General features: G+C 44.7%; 1 protein-coding gene across 1 annotated transcript in view; it reads left to right on the forward strand.

The window, feature by feature from the left end:
- The window catches only part of LOC101654516 (myosin-4), a 24,086-nt gene extending 12,365 nt beyond the window's left edge, over positions 1 to 11,721 (forward strand). The window contains exons 15-37 of the mRNA XM_004709350.1: positions 168 to 255; positions 341 to 458; positions 719 to 842; positions 924 to 1,060; positions 1,185 to 1,440; positions 2,368 to 2,610; positions 2,728 to 2,904; positions 3,139 to 3,284; positions 3,461 to 3,551; positions 3,644 to 4,033; positions 4,506 to 4,632; positions 5,063 to 5,181; positions 5,309 to 5,505; positions 6,802 to 6,985; positions 7,068 to 7,233; positions 7,881 to 8,005; positions 8,259 to 8,567; positions 9,267 to 9,470; positions 9,975 to 10,100; positions 10,189 to 10,359; positions 10,448 to 10,552; positions 10,651 to 10,746; positions 11,569 to 11,721. Coding sequence (XP_004709407.1) covers positions 168 to 255; positions 341 to 458; positions 719 to 842; positions 924 to 1,060; positions 1,185 to 1,440; positions 2,368 to 2,610; positions 2,728 to 2,904; positions 3,139 to 3,284; positions 3,461 to 3,551; positions 3,644 to 4,033; positions 4,506 to 4,632; positions 5,063 to 5,181; positions 5,309 to 5,505; positions 6,802 to 6,985; positions 7,068 to 7,233; positions 7,881 to 8,005; positions 8,259 to 8,567; positions 9,267 to 9,470; positions 9,975 to 10,100; positions 10,189 to 10,359; positions 10,448 to 10,552; positions 10,651 to 10,746; positions 11,569 to 11,721 — 3,852 coding nt within the window. The remainder of the gene's footprint in view (positions 1 to 167; positions 256 to 340; positions 459 to 718; positions 843 to 923; positions 1,061 to 1,184; positions 1,441 to 2,367; positions 2,611 to 2,727; positions 2,905 to 3,138; positions 3,285 to 3,460; positions 3,552 to 3,643; positions 4,034 to 4,505; positions 4,633 to 5,062; positions 5,182 to 5,308; positions 5,506 to 6,801; positions 6,986 to 7,067; positions 7,234 to 7,880; positions 8,006 to 8,258; positions 8,568 to 9,266; positions 9,471 to 9,974; positions 10,101 to 10,188; positions 10,360 to 10,447; positions 10,553 to 10,650; positions 10,747 to 11,568) is intronic.
- The last annotated feature ends 1,360 nt before the right edge of the window (positions 11,722 to 13,081 follow it).

Below are 13,081 nucleotides of genomic sequence, written 5' to 3' on the forward strand. Positions count from 1 at the left end.
TCAAGGAGTTCCATCATGCCCGGGAAAGATGCCTCATGATCTGTCCTTCATTGAGATTGCTCACTATAATGTCAAATGACAAGTATAATCAATTACGTATCATCGATAGGGACTCTCACCCGGACGCAACTAGAAATTATGTTAAAACATCTCCTATGGTTTTACAGGAGAATTTAAATAAGCTGATGACCAACTTGAAGAGCACTCACCCCCACTTTGTACGCTGTCTCATTCCCAATGAAACTAAAACCCCAGGTAAGCTATCTCTGCCATCCAAATACACTCCAGTCTGACTTCTCATCCAACTATCCTATATGAAATACGTATCTCTCTTCTTTAGGGGCCATGGAGCACGAGCTTGTGCTGCACCAGCTGAGGTGTAATGGTGTGCTGGAAGGCATCCGGATCTGTCGGAAGGGGTTCCCCAGCAGAATCATTTATGCAGACTTCAAACAGAGGTTGACATCTCATATGTTTACACGTTATTTTTCCCTTTCAATGGCATAGTCCATATCAAAATCACCACTTAGTGCATACATTTGGAAACTTTTCCTAGAGAAATTAAATACAGCTCATTGTACAGGTGATCATAAAATGAAGACTGGATTTTAAAGTTGTCATAACCCCTTTGTTCTTTAAAAATCAATCTATGCTCCTTTTATTTGTAGCTGTCTTTTTTAAGGAATAAGATCACCTTGTACTCTTTTAATTCCAACAGATACAAGGTTCTAAATGCAAGTGCCATCCCGGAGGGTCAGTTCATCGACAGCAAGAAGGCTTCAGAGAAGCTGCTGGGGTCTATTGACATTGACCACACCCAGTACAAATTCGGTCACACCAAGGTACCGCCAACAAAAGTGTTCCTATCTCAATGACATCATCTCTCTTGAGTGTAACTAACCTTTCATGTTCTCATTGCCAAGGTTTTCTTTAAAGCTGGCCTACTGGGAACTCTAGAGGAGATGCGAGATGACAAGCTGGCTCAGCTCATCACACGCACGCAAGCCATGTGCAGAGGGTACCTGATGAGAGTGGAGTTCAAGAAAATGATGGAAAGGAGGTGAGAGACTAGGCATGTGTTCTCCTCATAGTCACTCGGAGGAGTCTAAGGTCAGCTGTACGTTTGTTGTGCGCACAGTGACCCTGAGTTCTTTATCCTTTACGTTATTTTTGTTTTGCTACAGAGAGTCCGTCTTCTGCATCCAGTACAATGTCCGCGCCTTCATGAATGTGAAGCACTGGCCCTGGATGAAGCTGTACTTCAAGATCAAGCCCCTGCTCAAGAGCGCAGAGACGGAGAAGGAGATGGCCAACATGAAGGAAGAATTTGAGAAGGCCAAGGAAGACCTGGCTAAATCAGAGGCCAAAAGGAAAGAGCTCGAAGAAAAGATGGTAGCGCTGATGCAAGAGAAAAATGACTTGCAACTCCAAGTTCAATCTGTGAGTATGACCCACTTCACGTTTCAGTCACATCTTATTATCCAATCACTGGCTGACTGGATCTGAGAATATTTCTTGCTAGATTGAAGTTTATAATGAGGTGGTTTCCACTGAAGCATTTTCCTTTCCTAAACACTAAGCCTCGGCTGTAAAGAAGCCATCGTTGCAAAGTCATATTATGCTGACTGTATAGATTCAGACGGCTTTGTCATTAGTGAGAAAGTCATACCAATATGCCAGACATTTGCTTTTTTTAAAGTTAAGTTATGTTATTATCTCTGTAGTAAATATTTTTGCCTGGAAGATTTAAAAAGTTATGTTCTTATTATCAGGGCAGAAAAGAGGCTATACCAACCCTCCACTAATCTTCTACCTACATGAAAGAAAATGGGTTATTATGATGGGTGTGTATATATAGAGATAGATAGATAGATATAGATATAGATATAGATAGATATTTTCTTTTTTTAAAGTTAAGTTACATTATTGTCTCTAGTAAATATTTTTGCCTGGAAGATCAAAAAAAAGTTATGTTCTTATTATCAGGGCAGAAAAGAGGCTATACCAATCCTCCACTAATCTACCTACATGAAATAAAATGGGTTAATATGATGGGTGTGTGTGTATATATATATATATATATATATATATATATATATATATAACTTTTCCAAGGTGTTAAATGTTAATGAATTTCAGATTTCTACCCAAAAGGTTGGTTTACATGATTTGGCCTTTCACATTGGATACTTTGAGAAAATGTTTTCTTTATTATATTTAATCCGTAGATTGAAGTTACTAACATTTTATCTACCTGATTTTTTTAAAGTTGGAAAACATGTGGCCTACACTGAGTTTCTCTCTTTTAATCAATCTTTGTTGGCACTTACAAATTAGAAACATTAAAACGGTCACTTCCCCCTTTAGGAAGCAGATGGCTTGGCTGACGCAGAGGAGAGATGCGACCAGCTGATCAAAACCAAGATCCAGCTGGAGGCCAAGATCAAAGAGGTGACAGAGAGGGCTGAGGACGAGGAAGAGATCAACGCCGAGCTGACGGCCAAGAAGAGGAAGCTGGAGGATGAATGCTCCGAGCTCAAGAAAGACATAGACGACCTTGAGCTGACACTGGCCAAGGTGGAGAAGGAGAAACATGCCACGGAGAACAAGGTGGGAGCCGTGTGCATGTGACGGTGTGTGTGTGTGTGTGTGTGAAACCATGGGGCACCCATGAAATGAAGCCCACCAAAAGACAACGTGGCATGCAAAGCGTTCTCTCGTCCTCAGGTGAAAAACCTCACCGAGGAGATGGCAGGCCTGGACGAGACCATCGCCAAGCTGACCAAGGAGAAGAAGGCCCTCCAGGAGGCCCACCAGCAGACCCTGGATGACCTGCAGGCCGAGGAGGACAAAGTGAACACTCTGACCAAGGCCAAGAGCAAGCTGGAGCAGCAAGTGGATGATGTAAGTTTGAACAATTAGACATTTTCCCCTAAGACGAAATGAACAACCATGGCATGGGGCCATCACCGATGTTTATGAACCTTTACCTACTGCCTACTGGTCTTATAAATGTGAACTCAAGTTTTCATGTTATCTATTGTGCATTTAACAATTCTTTTGTGTATCACTGAAGATTAATGTCAAAGAGCTCAGTCCTTAAAATGTAAAAGAAATAAAAATCTATTATAAATGTAGCTGGAAGGCTCTCTGGAACAAGAAAAGAAACTTCGCATGGACTTAGAAAGAGCCAAGAGAAAGCTGGAGGGAGACCTGAAATTGGCCCAAGAATCCACAATGGACATAGAAAATGACAAACAGCAACTGGACGAGAAACTCAAAAAGTAAGTGTAATTCCATTACAGAGTGCTTATTGTTGACAAATTCAGATAGACGATGTTTCAGAAAAGCATGTCCTACTTGCTGGTCCACACTAATGGCATCAAGGAGTTCCATCATGCCCGGGAAAGATGCCTGGTAAGGGAATTTCCTGTGGGCTGACCCATTCCTCTTCTCACAGGAAAGAGTTTGAAATGAGCCATCTGCAAAGCAAGATTGAAGATGAACAGGCCCTTGGTATGCAGCTGCAGAAGAAGATCAAGGAGCTGCAGGTAAGACACAACCTCTACCGTTTCCAAGCATCATGACGGGAATCAAACCTGCCATGAATTTACATTAATGTTGACCTATCATTCCACCCCAGGCTCGCATTGAGGAACTGGAGGAGGAAATCGAGGCAGAGCGGGCTTCCAGGGCCAAAGCCGAGAAGCAGCGCTCTGACCTGGCCAGGGAGCTGGAGGAGATCAGCGAGCGGCTGGAAGAAGCCGGAGGGGCAACGTCCGCCCAGATTGAGATGAACAAGAAGCGGGAGGCGGAGTTCCAGAAAATGCGCAGGGACCTGGAGGAGGCCACCCTGCAGCACGAGGCCACCGCGGCCACCCTGAGGAAGAAGCACGCGGACAGCGTGGCCGAGCTCGGGGAGCAGATCGACAACCTGCAGCGGGTCAAGCAGAAGCTGGAGAAGGAGAAGAGCGAGATGAAGATGGAGATCGATGACCTTGCCAGCAACATGGAGACGGTCTCCAAAGCCAAGGTTATTATTAACTTGTCCCCTTTCCCTTTTTATTTGCAGTAATTCAAAATGACCAAGTCTTTATACGTATGTTGCTACTCTAATTGCACAAAATTTTAATGTTTCAAAATGATTCTTAATGAATGTAAACATTTCCGTCTTCATGCCATATTTTGGGAAACCATTCTAAACGTTATCTCTGTTAACATGACATGGTGCATCTACAAAAAAATCAGACTTAGCTAACAAGGCAGAATTTAAATAATGTTCAGCTGTACCAAAGGAAATGATCTAAAATTCTAAATTAATTCAATCTATTATTTAGCCACAAATTAGGTGTCTCTAATACTTTCAAAGCACCAGGCAGAGCTTTGAATTAGATTGAACCATACACAAGACAGGCAGTTACGGATCTCCAAATCCCAGATGTCCAAGTAGAAATGACTGGCTCTCCCCCCACCCCTCTGGGTGTTTTTTTTTCTGTCTCCCACAGGGAAACTTTGAGAAAATGTGCCGCACCCTAGAGGACCAGCTTAGTGAAGTGAAAACCAAGGAAGAAGAGCAACAACGCTTAATCAACGAGCTGTCCACCCAGAAGGCGCGGTTACACACAGAGTCAGGTGAGTCAGCGGTGCGGTCCGACTGGGCAAAGGTGCCGAAGGGAAGGAGAAGCCCACCTGCGCAGGTCTAGCAAACAGAAGTCAGCGGGGCAGGGAGGCTTCACATAAGTCTTCCTGTGAGTGTGATGGTGAAAAGGAACGGTCGGAAGTGAGAATTTAGCCGGGGGAGGGATTAGCTCCTTGAACTCAGGCGATTTTTATTGTCTCGGCATCCTTAAAAAAAAAAAAAAAAATCCCAGATCCTAAAATATCCAAGAGAATTCAGACATTTTTGATGAAGGAAACGATCATCTCAACAATACCATATCACGAGTTATTCTTTTTATTCTCCAAAACAAGGACGTTCCACTATTCTTTCCTCTCTTTTTTTAATTTAGTTTTTCTTTATGCAGATGACAAAACACAATGGTTTGCATTTTGTTTTCCACAGGTGAATTCTCACGCCAGCTAGATGAGAAGGATGCTATAGTTTCTCAACTGTCGCGGAGTAAACAAGCATTCACACAACAAATCGAAGAACTAAAGAGGCAGCTAGAAGAGGAATCTAAGGTGAGAATTCTCCAGCTGAGACTTTCAATTGCTTAAATTAAGCAACATGACCCACCGTTAACCTGCACCTGGACAATATCCGTGACTGGAAGGTAAACTTATAGCACATACGTTTTGATTGGTCTAGGCCAAGAACGCCCTGGCCCACGCCCTGCAGTCCTCGCGCCATGACTGTGACCTGCTGCGGGAACAGTTTGAGGAGGAGCAGGAGTCCAAGGCCGAGCTGCAGCGGGCCCTGTCCAAGGCCAACAGTGAGGTGGCCCAGTGGAGGACCAAATACGAGACGGATGCCATCCAGCGCACAGAGGAGCTGGAGGAGGCCAAGTACGAACTTCTAGTGAGGGGGAAGAAAGGCTAACGTTAGAGAGCAAAGAGAATATACTAAATGTGAGACTAGGTGAATAATTTCAGCTTATTTGATTATAGGGTAGTAGGTCCCAAAGTCTTCTTCTTACAGCCCACTATATTTCAAGTAGAAAATGGGGGGAGATGAGAGCCCTCTCCTTGTTCTGGCCTATTAACACAGCATCTGAAATTTCTTTTTACCAAAATGAATTTGTAAGTATCATCATACCCTTTATGAATGAATGAATGAATGAATGAATGAATGAATTCCCTGTAATGTAACAAAAACAGAGACAGTGAGATTACCTGCTACATTCTCATGATAATTAGGGAGAAAAATTAAGCTCCTTAGACTGAGAAGATTGTCTCAGCATTACTCAAACAACCAAAACAGAAAATCCTACTTCTAAGAAAGCCCAGAAACTTTTGAAAAGGCAAGAAATAATCTTCTCAAAAACTCTAATATTATAACTTAAAATAGCCATTATTTTACTTTTTGGAATATTGGAAGTTCCAAATAGGACTTTCATACCCTGTCATCATTTGATTAATAATCAGTATGAATGGGTTTATTCCAAGTGTAATTGCACATATCGTTTAGGGACTAAAATTCATAGGAACTATAAACGAGAGGAAACTAACTATATATCATCCTCAGTGAAGAAAATTTTCCTAAATGTGATTTATCCCAGTACCTACTAGAGTTAATCTGAGAAGGATCAGCACATCTTTGTAGAACAAACATTCTAGATGAAAACGTGGACTGGTAAAGAATGCAGTGAATAAAACTTTGGAGAATATTTAGGAAGTATATTCATGGCATCGTGTTTATTACCTGGGGCCACCCAACCCAGAAAGTTACTGATTGACCTTGAACACGTCACTCTGGGCCACGATCATCTCATTTGCGAGGTAGAGAGGACCACAGACAATGCTTAAAGGTCATATTCAAGATTAACTTTCTTTGATGATCTGCCTCGTGTTCCCGGTCACCACTTCTTTCCACTCTCACATTAACGCATGCTCGCTCACTCTCTCTCACAAGCACAATGGCCTCACGAGTATCTCTTGGATTACCCCTGTGATTAAGATAAAAAGGAACTAGAGGAAACGGAATGCCAGAAGAGAGAAAATAGGTACAGGACCGCTAAACTTTCACAACTTGTGTGCATAGAAGAAAAACCATCTTGAGGACCATGTGACTCCCTAGCCGGTAGCTTTGGTAAGTCCCTGTAAGAGCTTGGCTTGTGTCCTTGCTCACGCAAATGTCTTCAGGAAGAAGCTGGCCCAGCGTCTCCAGGATGCCGAGGAGCACGTGGAGGCCGTGAACGCCAAATGCGCTTCCCTCGAGAAGACGAAGCAGCGGCTCCAGAACGAGGTGGAGGACCTCATGCTGGACGTGGAGAGAACCAACGCGGCCTGCGCGGCGCTGGACAAGAAGCAAAGGAACTTTGACAAGGTGACCAAGAGGCCTATTTTAGCTCACACGGCTTACCTGGTCTCTCTCTCTCCTTAGGTATGCTGAATTTCTTGCGTTTCAGATCCTGGCAGAATGGAGACAGAAGTACGAGGAGACGCAGGCGGAACTGGAAGCCTCTCAGAAGGAGGCCCGCTCCCTCAGCACCGAGCTGTTCAAGGTGAAGAACGCCTACGAGGAGTCCCTGGACCACCTGGAGACCCTGAAGCGCGAGAACAAGAACCTGCAGCGTGAGTCTTTGTAATCATTTCATTGCAAACCGATGGAGAGAAGGATAAGGAGCCGTCGTGTCAATTAACTGACGACAGTTAGAGATGAAGAAACAAGTTCATTAGAAGGTGACACCAGGGGGGAGGCCAATCCCAAATGCAGACTCTCTTGGTGGAGTCCTGTTTGAAATCAGAAGTCCTGGCAAGGATGTTTTACATGGCATTTACTCTATGGGGAGTCATGCTTTACATGAACTATGGTTCCATGAACTCCGGTCGCAGGTCAGTCAAGAGAAACAATGACTGACCCTGGAGAAGTAAACGGAACAATAAGGTTCTTCTTAGTCGCAGATGTCTTTGTTGATTCGCCAGATAACAGGAATCAGTTTTGATCCCTAACAGTCAGGCAACTAAAAGGAGAGCCTCGGCGTTACCTGGCCCTTCTAAGAGGCATCCACACCCGCCTTGTTTGCCTCTGAGCAATGCAGCAAACTGCAAAATATTCCAAAGGGATTTAGGTGAGGGTCAAGGAAGTAAAGGTATAAATTAAAGTAACTGCCTTTAACAGTGGATTTTGCTCACTACATGAAAGTTAAATAACTTAGGTTACACTATATTTCAAATGTTTCAAAAGCCTCAATTTTGGTATTTGATCATTCAAATTACAGAGGAGATTTCTGATCTGACGGAGCAAATCGCAGAAGGAGGAAAGCATATTCATGAGTTGGAGAAAGTAAAGAAACAGATTGATCAAGAGAAGAGTGAACTGCAGGCAGCCCTCGAGGAAGCAGAGGTACTTACTTCCTATTCTCACCTGTGTATCATAGGTAACCTGCAAACAGGAATAGCAGCTGAGGGCTATGCTGCAAACGTTAACGGAAGACAGATGTAATTCATTAAGAAATACTACATTGATCCTTGGAACTATAAAACTACTAAACTATATAAGGATATACGGAAAGTGGTTATTTTTTAATGCCTCCTTGAGATCATGCTGTGCAAAAAGAAACGTTGCTTAGGTAACATCCATGTTTGTTTTTATTAAGGCATCTCTGGAACATGAGGAAGGCAAAATTCTTCGCATCCAGCTTGAGCTAAATCAGGTAAAGTCTGAGATTGACCGGAAAATTGCTGAGAAAGATGAAGAAATTGACCAGCTGAAGAGGAACCACATCCGCGTGGTGGAGTCCATGCAGAGCACGCTGGATGCCGAGATCAGGAGCAGGAACGACGCCCTCAGGGTCAAGAAGAAGATGGAGGGAGATCTCAACGAGATGGAGATCCAGCTGAACCATGCCAACCGCCAGGCTGCGGAGGCAATCAGGAACTTCAGAAACACACAAGGAATACTGAAGGTACATTGGGCGAACACACGTGGTGCCATACCATCCAAATACCTTAGTCTCATTCAGATTTTACTAGTGTAGGACTATACCCTATGAATCCACTATGAATCAACACAACCAGACCTCGTGTCTTTGGCAACCTTCAGTTGTAAATGGATAGCGTCGCAGGTTGAGCGAATGTACGCCACTGAAAAAGAGCTTAATTCTGGAGGTTCCAGACCGTAACGTTGACTTTGCCATCTGGAGAGAACAAAGCAGTGGGGGTGGGGGGAGAAGATGTGATCAGAAATGTTAGCCACATGACATCACTTCACTGGCTTCACTTATCTGGAGTTCGTTCTATCCAATATGTAAACCAACACGGGTTGCCCTAGATGATCTTTAAAGATGTGTTCCTGATACAAAATTCTATACGAGGGAGCTTCAAATAGCTTGTGGAAAAAATGGGATTGAAAGGTAATCGACTTTTCCCACAAACCTTGTATATTTGGACATGGATTTTTCCTACAATTCAGAATTGAAAGTAAAGCCACATTAAGTTCTTTTGAGTGGAGCAGCTGTGCTGGGTTTCAAAGAATGTGTCGTTCCTTACAGATGGTTCCCATGTAATCATACTCTAAGTTATTAAGGCTTGAGCTTGTACATGACGCTAAGTTTGTGTTCACTTTCATTGAAGTATGAGTAAGAGTCTCGTCTCTTTCTGCATAGGACACTCAGCTACATTTGGATGATGCCCTCAGAGGCCAAGATGACCTTAAAGAGCAACTGGCCATGGTGGAGCGCAGAGCCAATCTGATGCAAGCTGAGATTGAAGAGCTAAGGGCATCCCTGGAACAGACGGAGAGGAGCAGGAAGGTGGCAGAACAAGAGCTGCTGGATGCCAGTGAGCGCGTGCAACTCCTGCACACCCAGGTGAACTTCAGGGGCAGAGTTCAGTAGATCTGCTCCTTGCAGTTGAAGACCATGGGAGAGAAGGATTGTTTAGAAAGTAATCGAGAAATCTTGGTTCTGATCCCTTCCTAGAGTCTGGAAACATGCATACACTACTGGCATGAGTACATACTGTGGCCCATCTAACTCACAAGTACATTTATGGTTAGAACTACAGTAGAGAGAACCAGAAGGGGCCACCTTCTTGTAATCACACACAAACATTACCGGACATCTTGATTTTTTGTGTCTCCAAGCTGCCAATAATCAGACAATAAAATGGAGTAGAAAGCATAGTCCACTTTCATGTGAGCATTGGACTGCTAATCACAAGGTCAATGGTTCAAACCCACCAGTCACTCCTCAGGAGGAAGATGAGAATATCTAGTCCCGTAACAATTTACAAATCCTGGGAAACCCTCTATAGCATCACTACCTTATCATTCATTAAATGCACTTTTCTTCATTGCTGTTATTTTTAAACAGAACACCAGCCTGATCAACACCAAGAAGAAGCTCGAGACGGACATCTCCCAACTGCAAGGAGAGATGGAGGACATTGTCCAGGAAGCCCGCAACGCAGAAGAGAAGGCCAAGAAGGCCATCACCGATGTGAGTGGACGGCAACGCAGCGCTGGCCAAGCTGGAATGTCTCTGCGGCATCTCAGCTCTCTGAACTGGTCCTTTGTGTTCTGGTCAGGCGGCCATGATGGCCGAGGAGCTGAAGAAGGAGCAGGACACGAGTGCCCACCTGGAGCGGATGAAGAAGAACCTGGAGCAGACGGTGAAGGACCTGCAGCACCGGCTGGATGAGGCGGAGCAGCTGGCCCTCAAGGGGGGCAAGAAGCAGATCCAGAAGCTGGAGGCCAGGGTGGGTCTCCACCATTCATTTGATTGCTAGACTCTTAATAATGCGGCAAGTGCAACCTCACTGCTAAACCCCCCTTGCCCTCTTCCAGGTGAGGGAGCTTGAAAATGAGGTTGACAATGAACAGAAGCGCAATGTTGAAACTGTCAAGGGTCTTCGCAAACATGAGAGAAGAGTGAAGGAGCTCACCTACCAGGTGCCCAGACTTTTCACATCCTCTGGGCCTTCTGCTTTTAATAAAATAAAAATCGTGATTTGCTTTCAAATAACAACACTTTGTGCGACCTCTTGCAGACCGAGGAGGACCGCAAGAATGTTCTCAGGTTGCAGGACTTAGTAGACAAACTACAAACCAAAGTTAAAGCTTACAAGAGACAAGCCGAAGAGGCGGTGAGTACCTGCACAGTGAAAAGCTTGCAGAATTTGGAACCTGAAGGCTATAGAATTCGAAGGGGCTTTCTCTCACGGGTGGGGATGGGGAAGAGTTCCCGGGTATTTCTAAGCTTTGGTTTGAGTCGGAGCTGACTGGTGGCAGTGAGTTTGCCTTTGCGTTTGCCGGAAGGCAAAGAACACCACATTCTGAAGTACAAGATTAGGGATGACATGAATAGTTTTTTAGGACGAGAAAAAGGCGATTGCAAACTCCTGGAGCACCAGCGCCCGGCTCACCTCTGAGACCTTTTGAGGCAACTTTCCAGATGCATCAAGGTCAAAGTGCTCCTCAGTTCCCACCCCCTTTCCTTTCCTATCTAGAATGTAACACCCAGTGACTCCCAGCCTGCATAAACGAGGGCCAATGAGGGCTCAACAGTCTATACCTCTTTGACACACTACGGTCCCCATCACAGGCAAGCTTTCTTTATTCACATTTGACAGGAGTTAGCACTCATCAACTGTCAATTCTAAAACTTTCCATGAGGTCCTCTGTACCCCCTACCACCACAATATTTACTTCTCAAAGCTTCTAGAGCACTAAGATCGGCTCCGCTCTCTGGGATGTTGATGCACTGCTGCCACGGTAGCATTTCAAGCTTGCCCACTCCCTCCCACAGGCAGGAAGCCCTGCTTCTAAGAAAGGATGGCACCCAAAGAAAGACAGAGCCTTGGCTTGCTCATCCCGAAAGCAAATACCACACTAACTCAGTAGCAACGGCAGCACGAGTCAGAACTTCCCCAAATGGCTTGCTGTCTCAACTGTGTTTCTGTTCCCAGGAGGAGCAATCCAACGTCAACCTGGCCAAGTTCCGCAAGATCCAGCACGAGCTGGAGGAGGCCGAGGAGCGGGCCGACATTGCCGAGTCCCAGGTCAACAAGCTGCGGGTCAAGAGCCGGGAGGTGCACACCAAGGTCATCAGTGAAGAGTGATGGACCCCACTGCCTCCAGGTGGCCAGAGAAATGCGCAGAATGTGAAACTCTTGGTCACTGTCTTGTAATCTCAAGGAAATAAAATCTGCGAATAATTTTGCAATAAAAACGACTCTGTCTCCTAATTACAAACTATCCAGAGCTGTGGGAGAAAGATGCAGCCGTCTACTTCTGTCACACTGCTTCCACGTCCACAGCTTGGGAAACCCCAGGAGGCAGTTCTACCTCGTCCTTGGGGGCCACTATGAGTCTAAAATGACCCTTTGGTAATAGGTTCGGCCAGGACTTTATTAAAACCAGTTCAGGTATTCAATACTTGTTGAGCTCCTGTGTGCAATCAGAAATGATGGCCAGGAGAAATGTGGGCAGTAAAGCAAGTTGAAGAGAAGGGGAATGACAATAAAGGCTCTCTAAGGGGATGCCGAGCTGATGGATGTACCCTCCGTTTCATCCAACCATTTTTCATGAGCACCAAGAATGTGTCTGCTACAGCAGTAGGCACGAAGGATAAGACCACCATCCCTGCCTTCAAGACGCGTGATCCAAAGGAGGAAACTGCAATTCAAACAGCTTAAGGTACCACATAGGTACACGGATCAAAGTAGGAGAGAGGGCTTCTCAAAAGAGACTGAGCTAGTTCTTTAAAGACAACACGACAATTGTCAGCTGACCACAGAAGAGTAGCTGGGCATGCCAAGAACACACACATGAGATTTCAGAGTAGTTGAGGCATAGGCTTTGTGAGCAGAGAGCAGCAGATGAGACCAGCGGGAAAGTAAGGCCTGATTGTGAAAGGCACTGCCCAGAGGCAGTGCTGGGAGTTAGACTGCAGCAGACAAGCTACATCTGGTCCAAGGAGAGTTGGCACAATGCTGGCAGCCACGGTGTGGAGGGTGGGGCAGGCTGGATAAGACCAGGTTAGAAGGCCACTGAAATGGTACCACTTAGAGGCGATGATGAGGAAAAAGAAAGCAAGCATCAGAGGTCTATCACCGGTGTATGGAAAGCATGGGAAATGCGGGGAAATCCCAGAGCTTCACCGCAGTCAAACCTCTCAGTTACTTTATGGATCTTATTTCCTTTTGGAGCAAATCCTGGCCTTCTGAATCTTTTCTCTCTTCAAGAAAAAAAAACTGAAATTCTTAGATGAATCTTCCCGTTGACCTTCCAATTTTAACATATAATCCTGTTTACGCAGGAGCCTTATTTTCAACAGTACCTAGTATGTTTTAAGGAAAAAACTGGAATGGGAATAAGACTGACATTTTAACATAATTTCTTTCTGATATCTTCCTACAATTTACAATTTAGCTTCATTGCTAAACAATCCAAACCAAAAAAATTAAAATAATAGTAGAA

The sequence above is a fragment of the Echinops telfairi genome, unplaced genomic scaffold (assembly GCF_000313985.2).
Source record: "Echinops telfairi isolate 266 unplaced genomic scaffold, ASM31398v2 ScPeMD7_2010;HRSCAF=2546, whole genome shotgun sequence".
In the NCBI taxonomy this organism is placed as follows: Eukaryota; Metazoa; Chordata; class Mammalia; order Afrosoricida; family Tenrecidae; genus Echinops; species Echinops telfairi.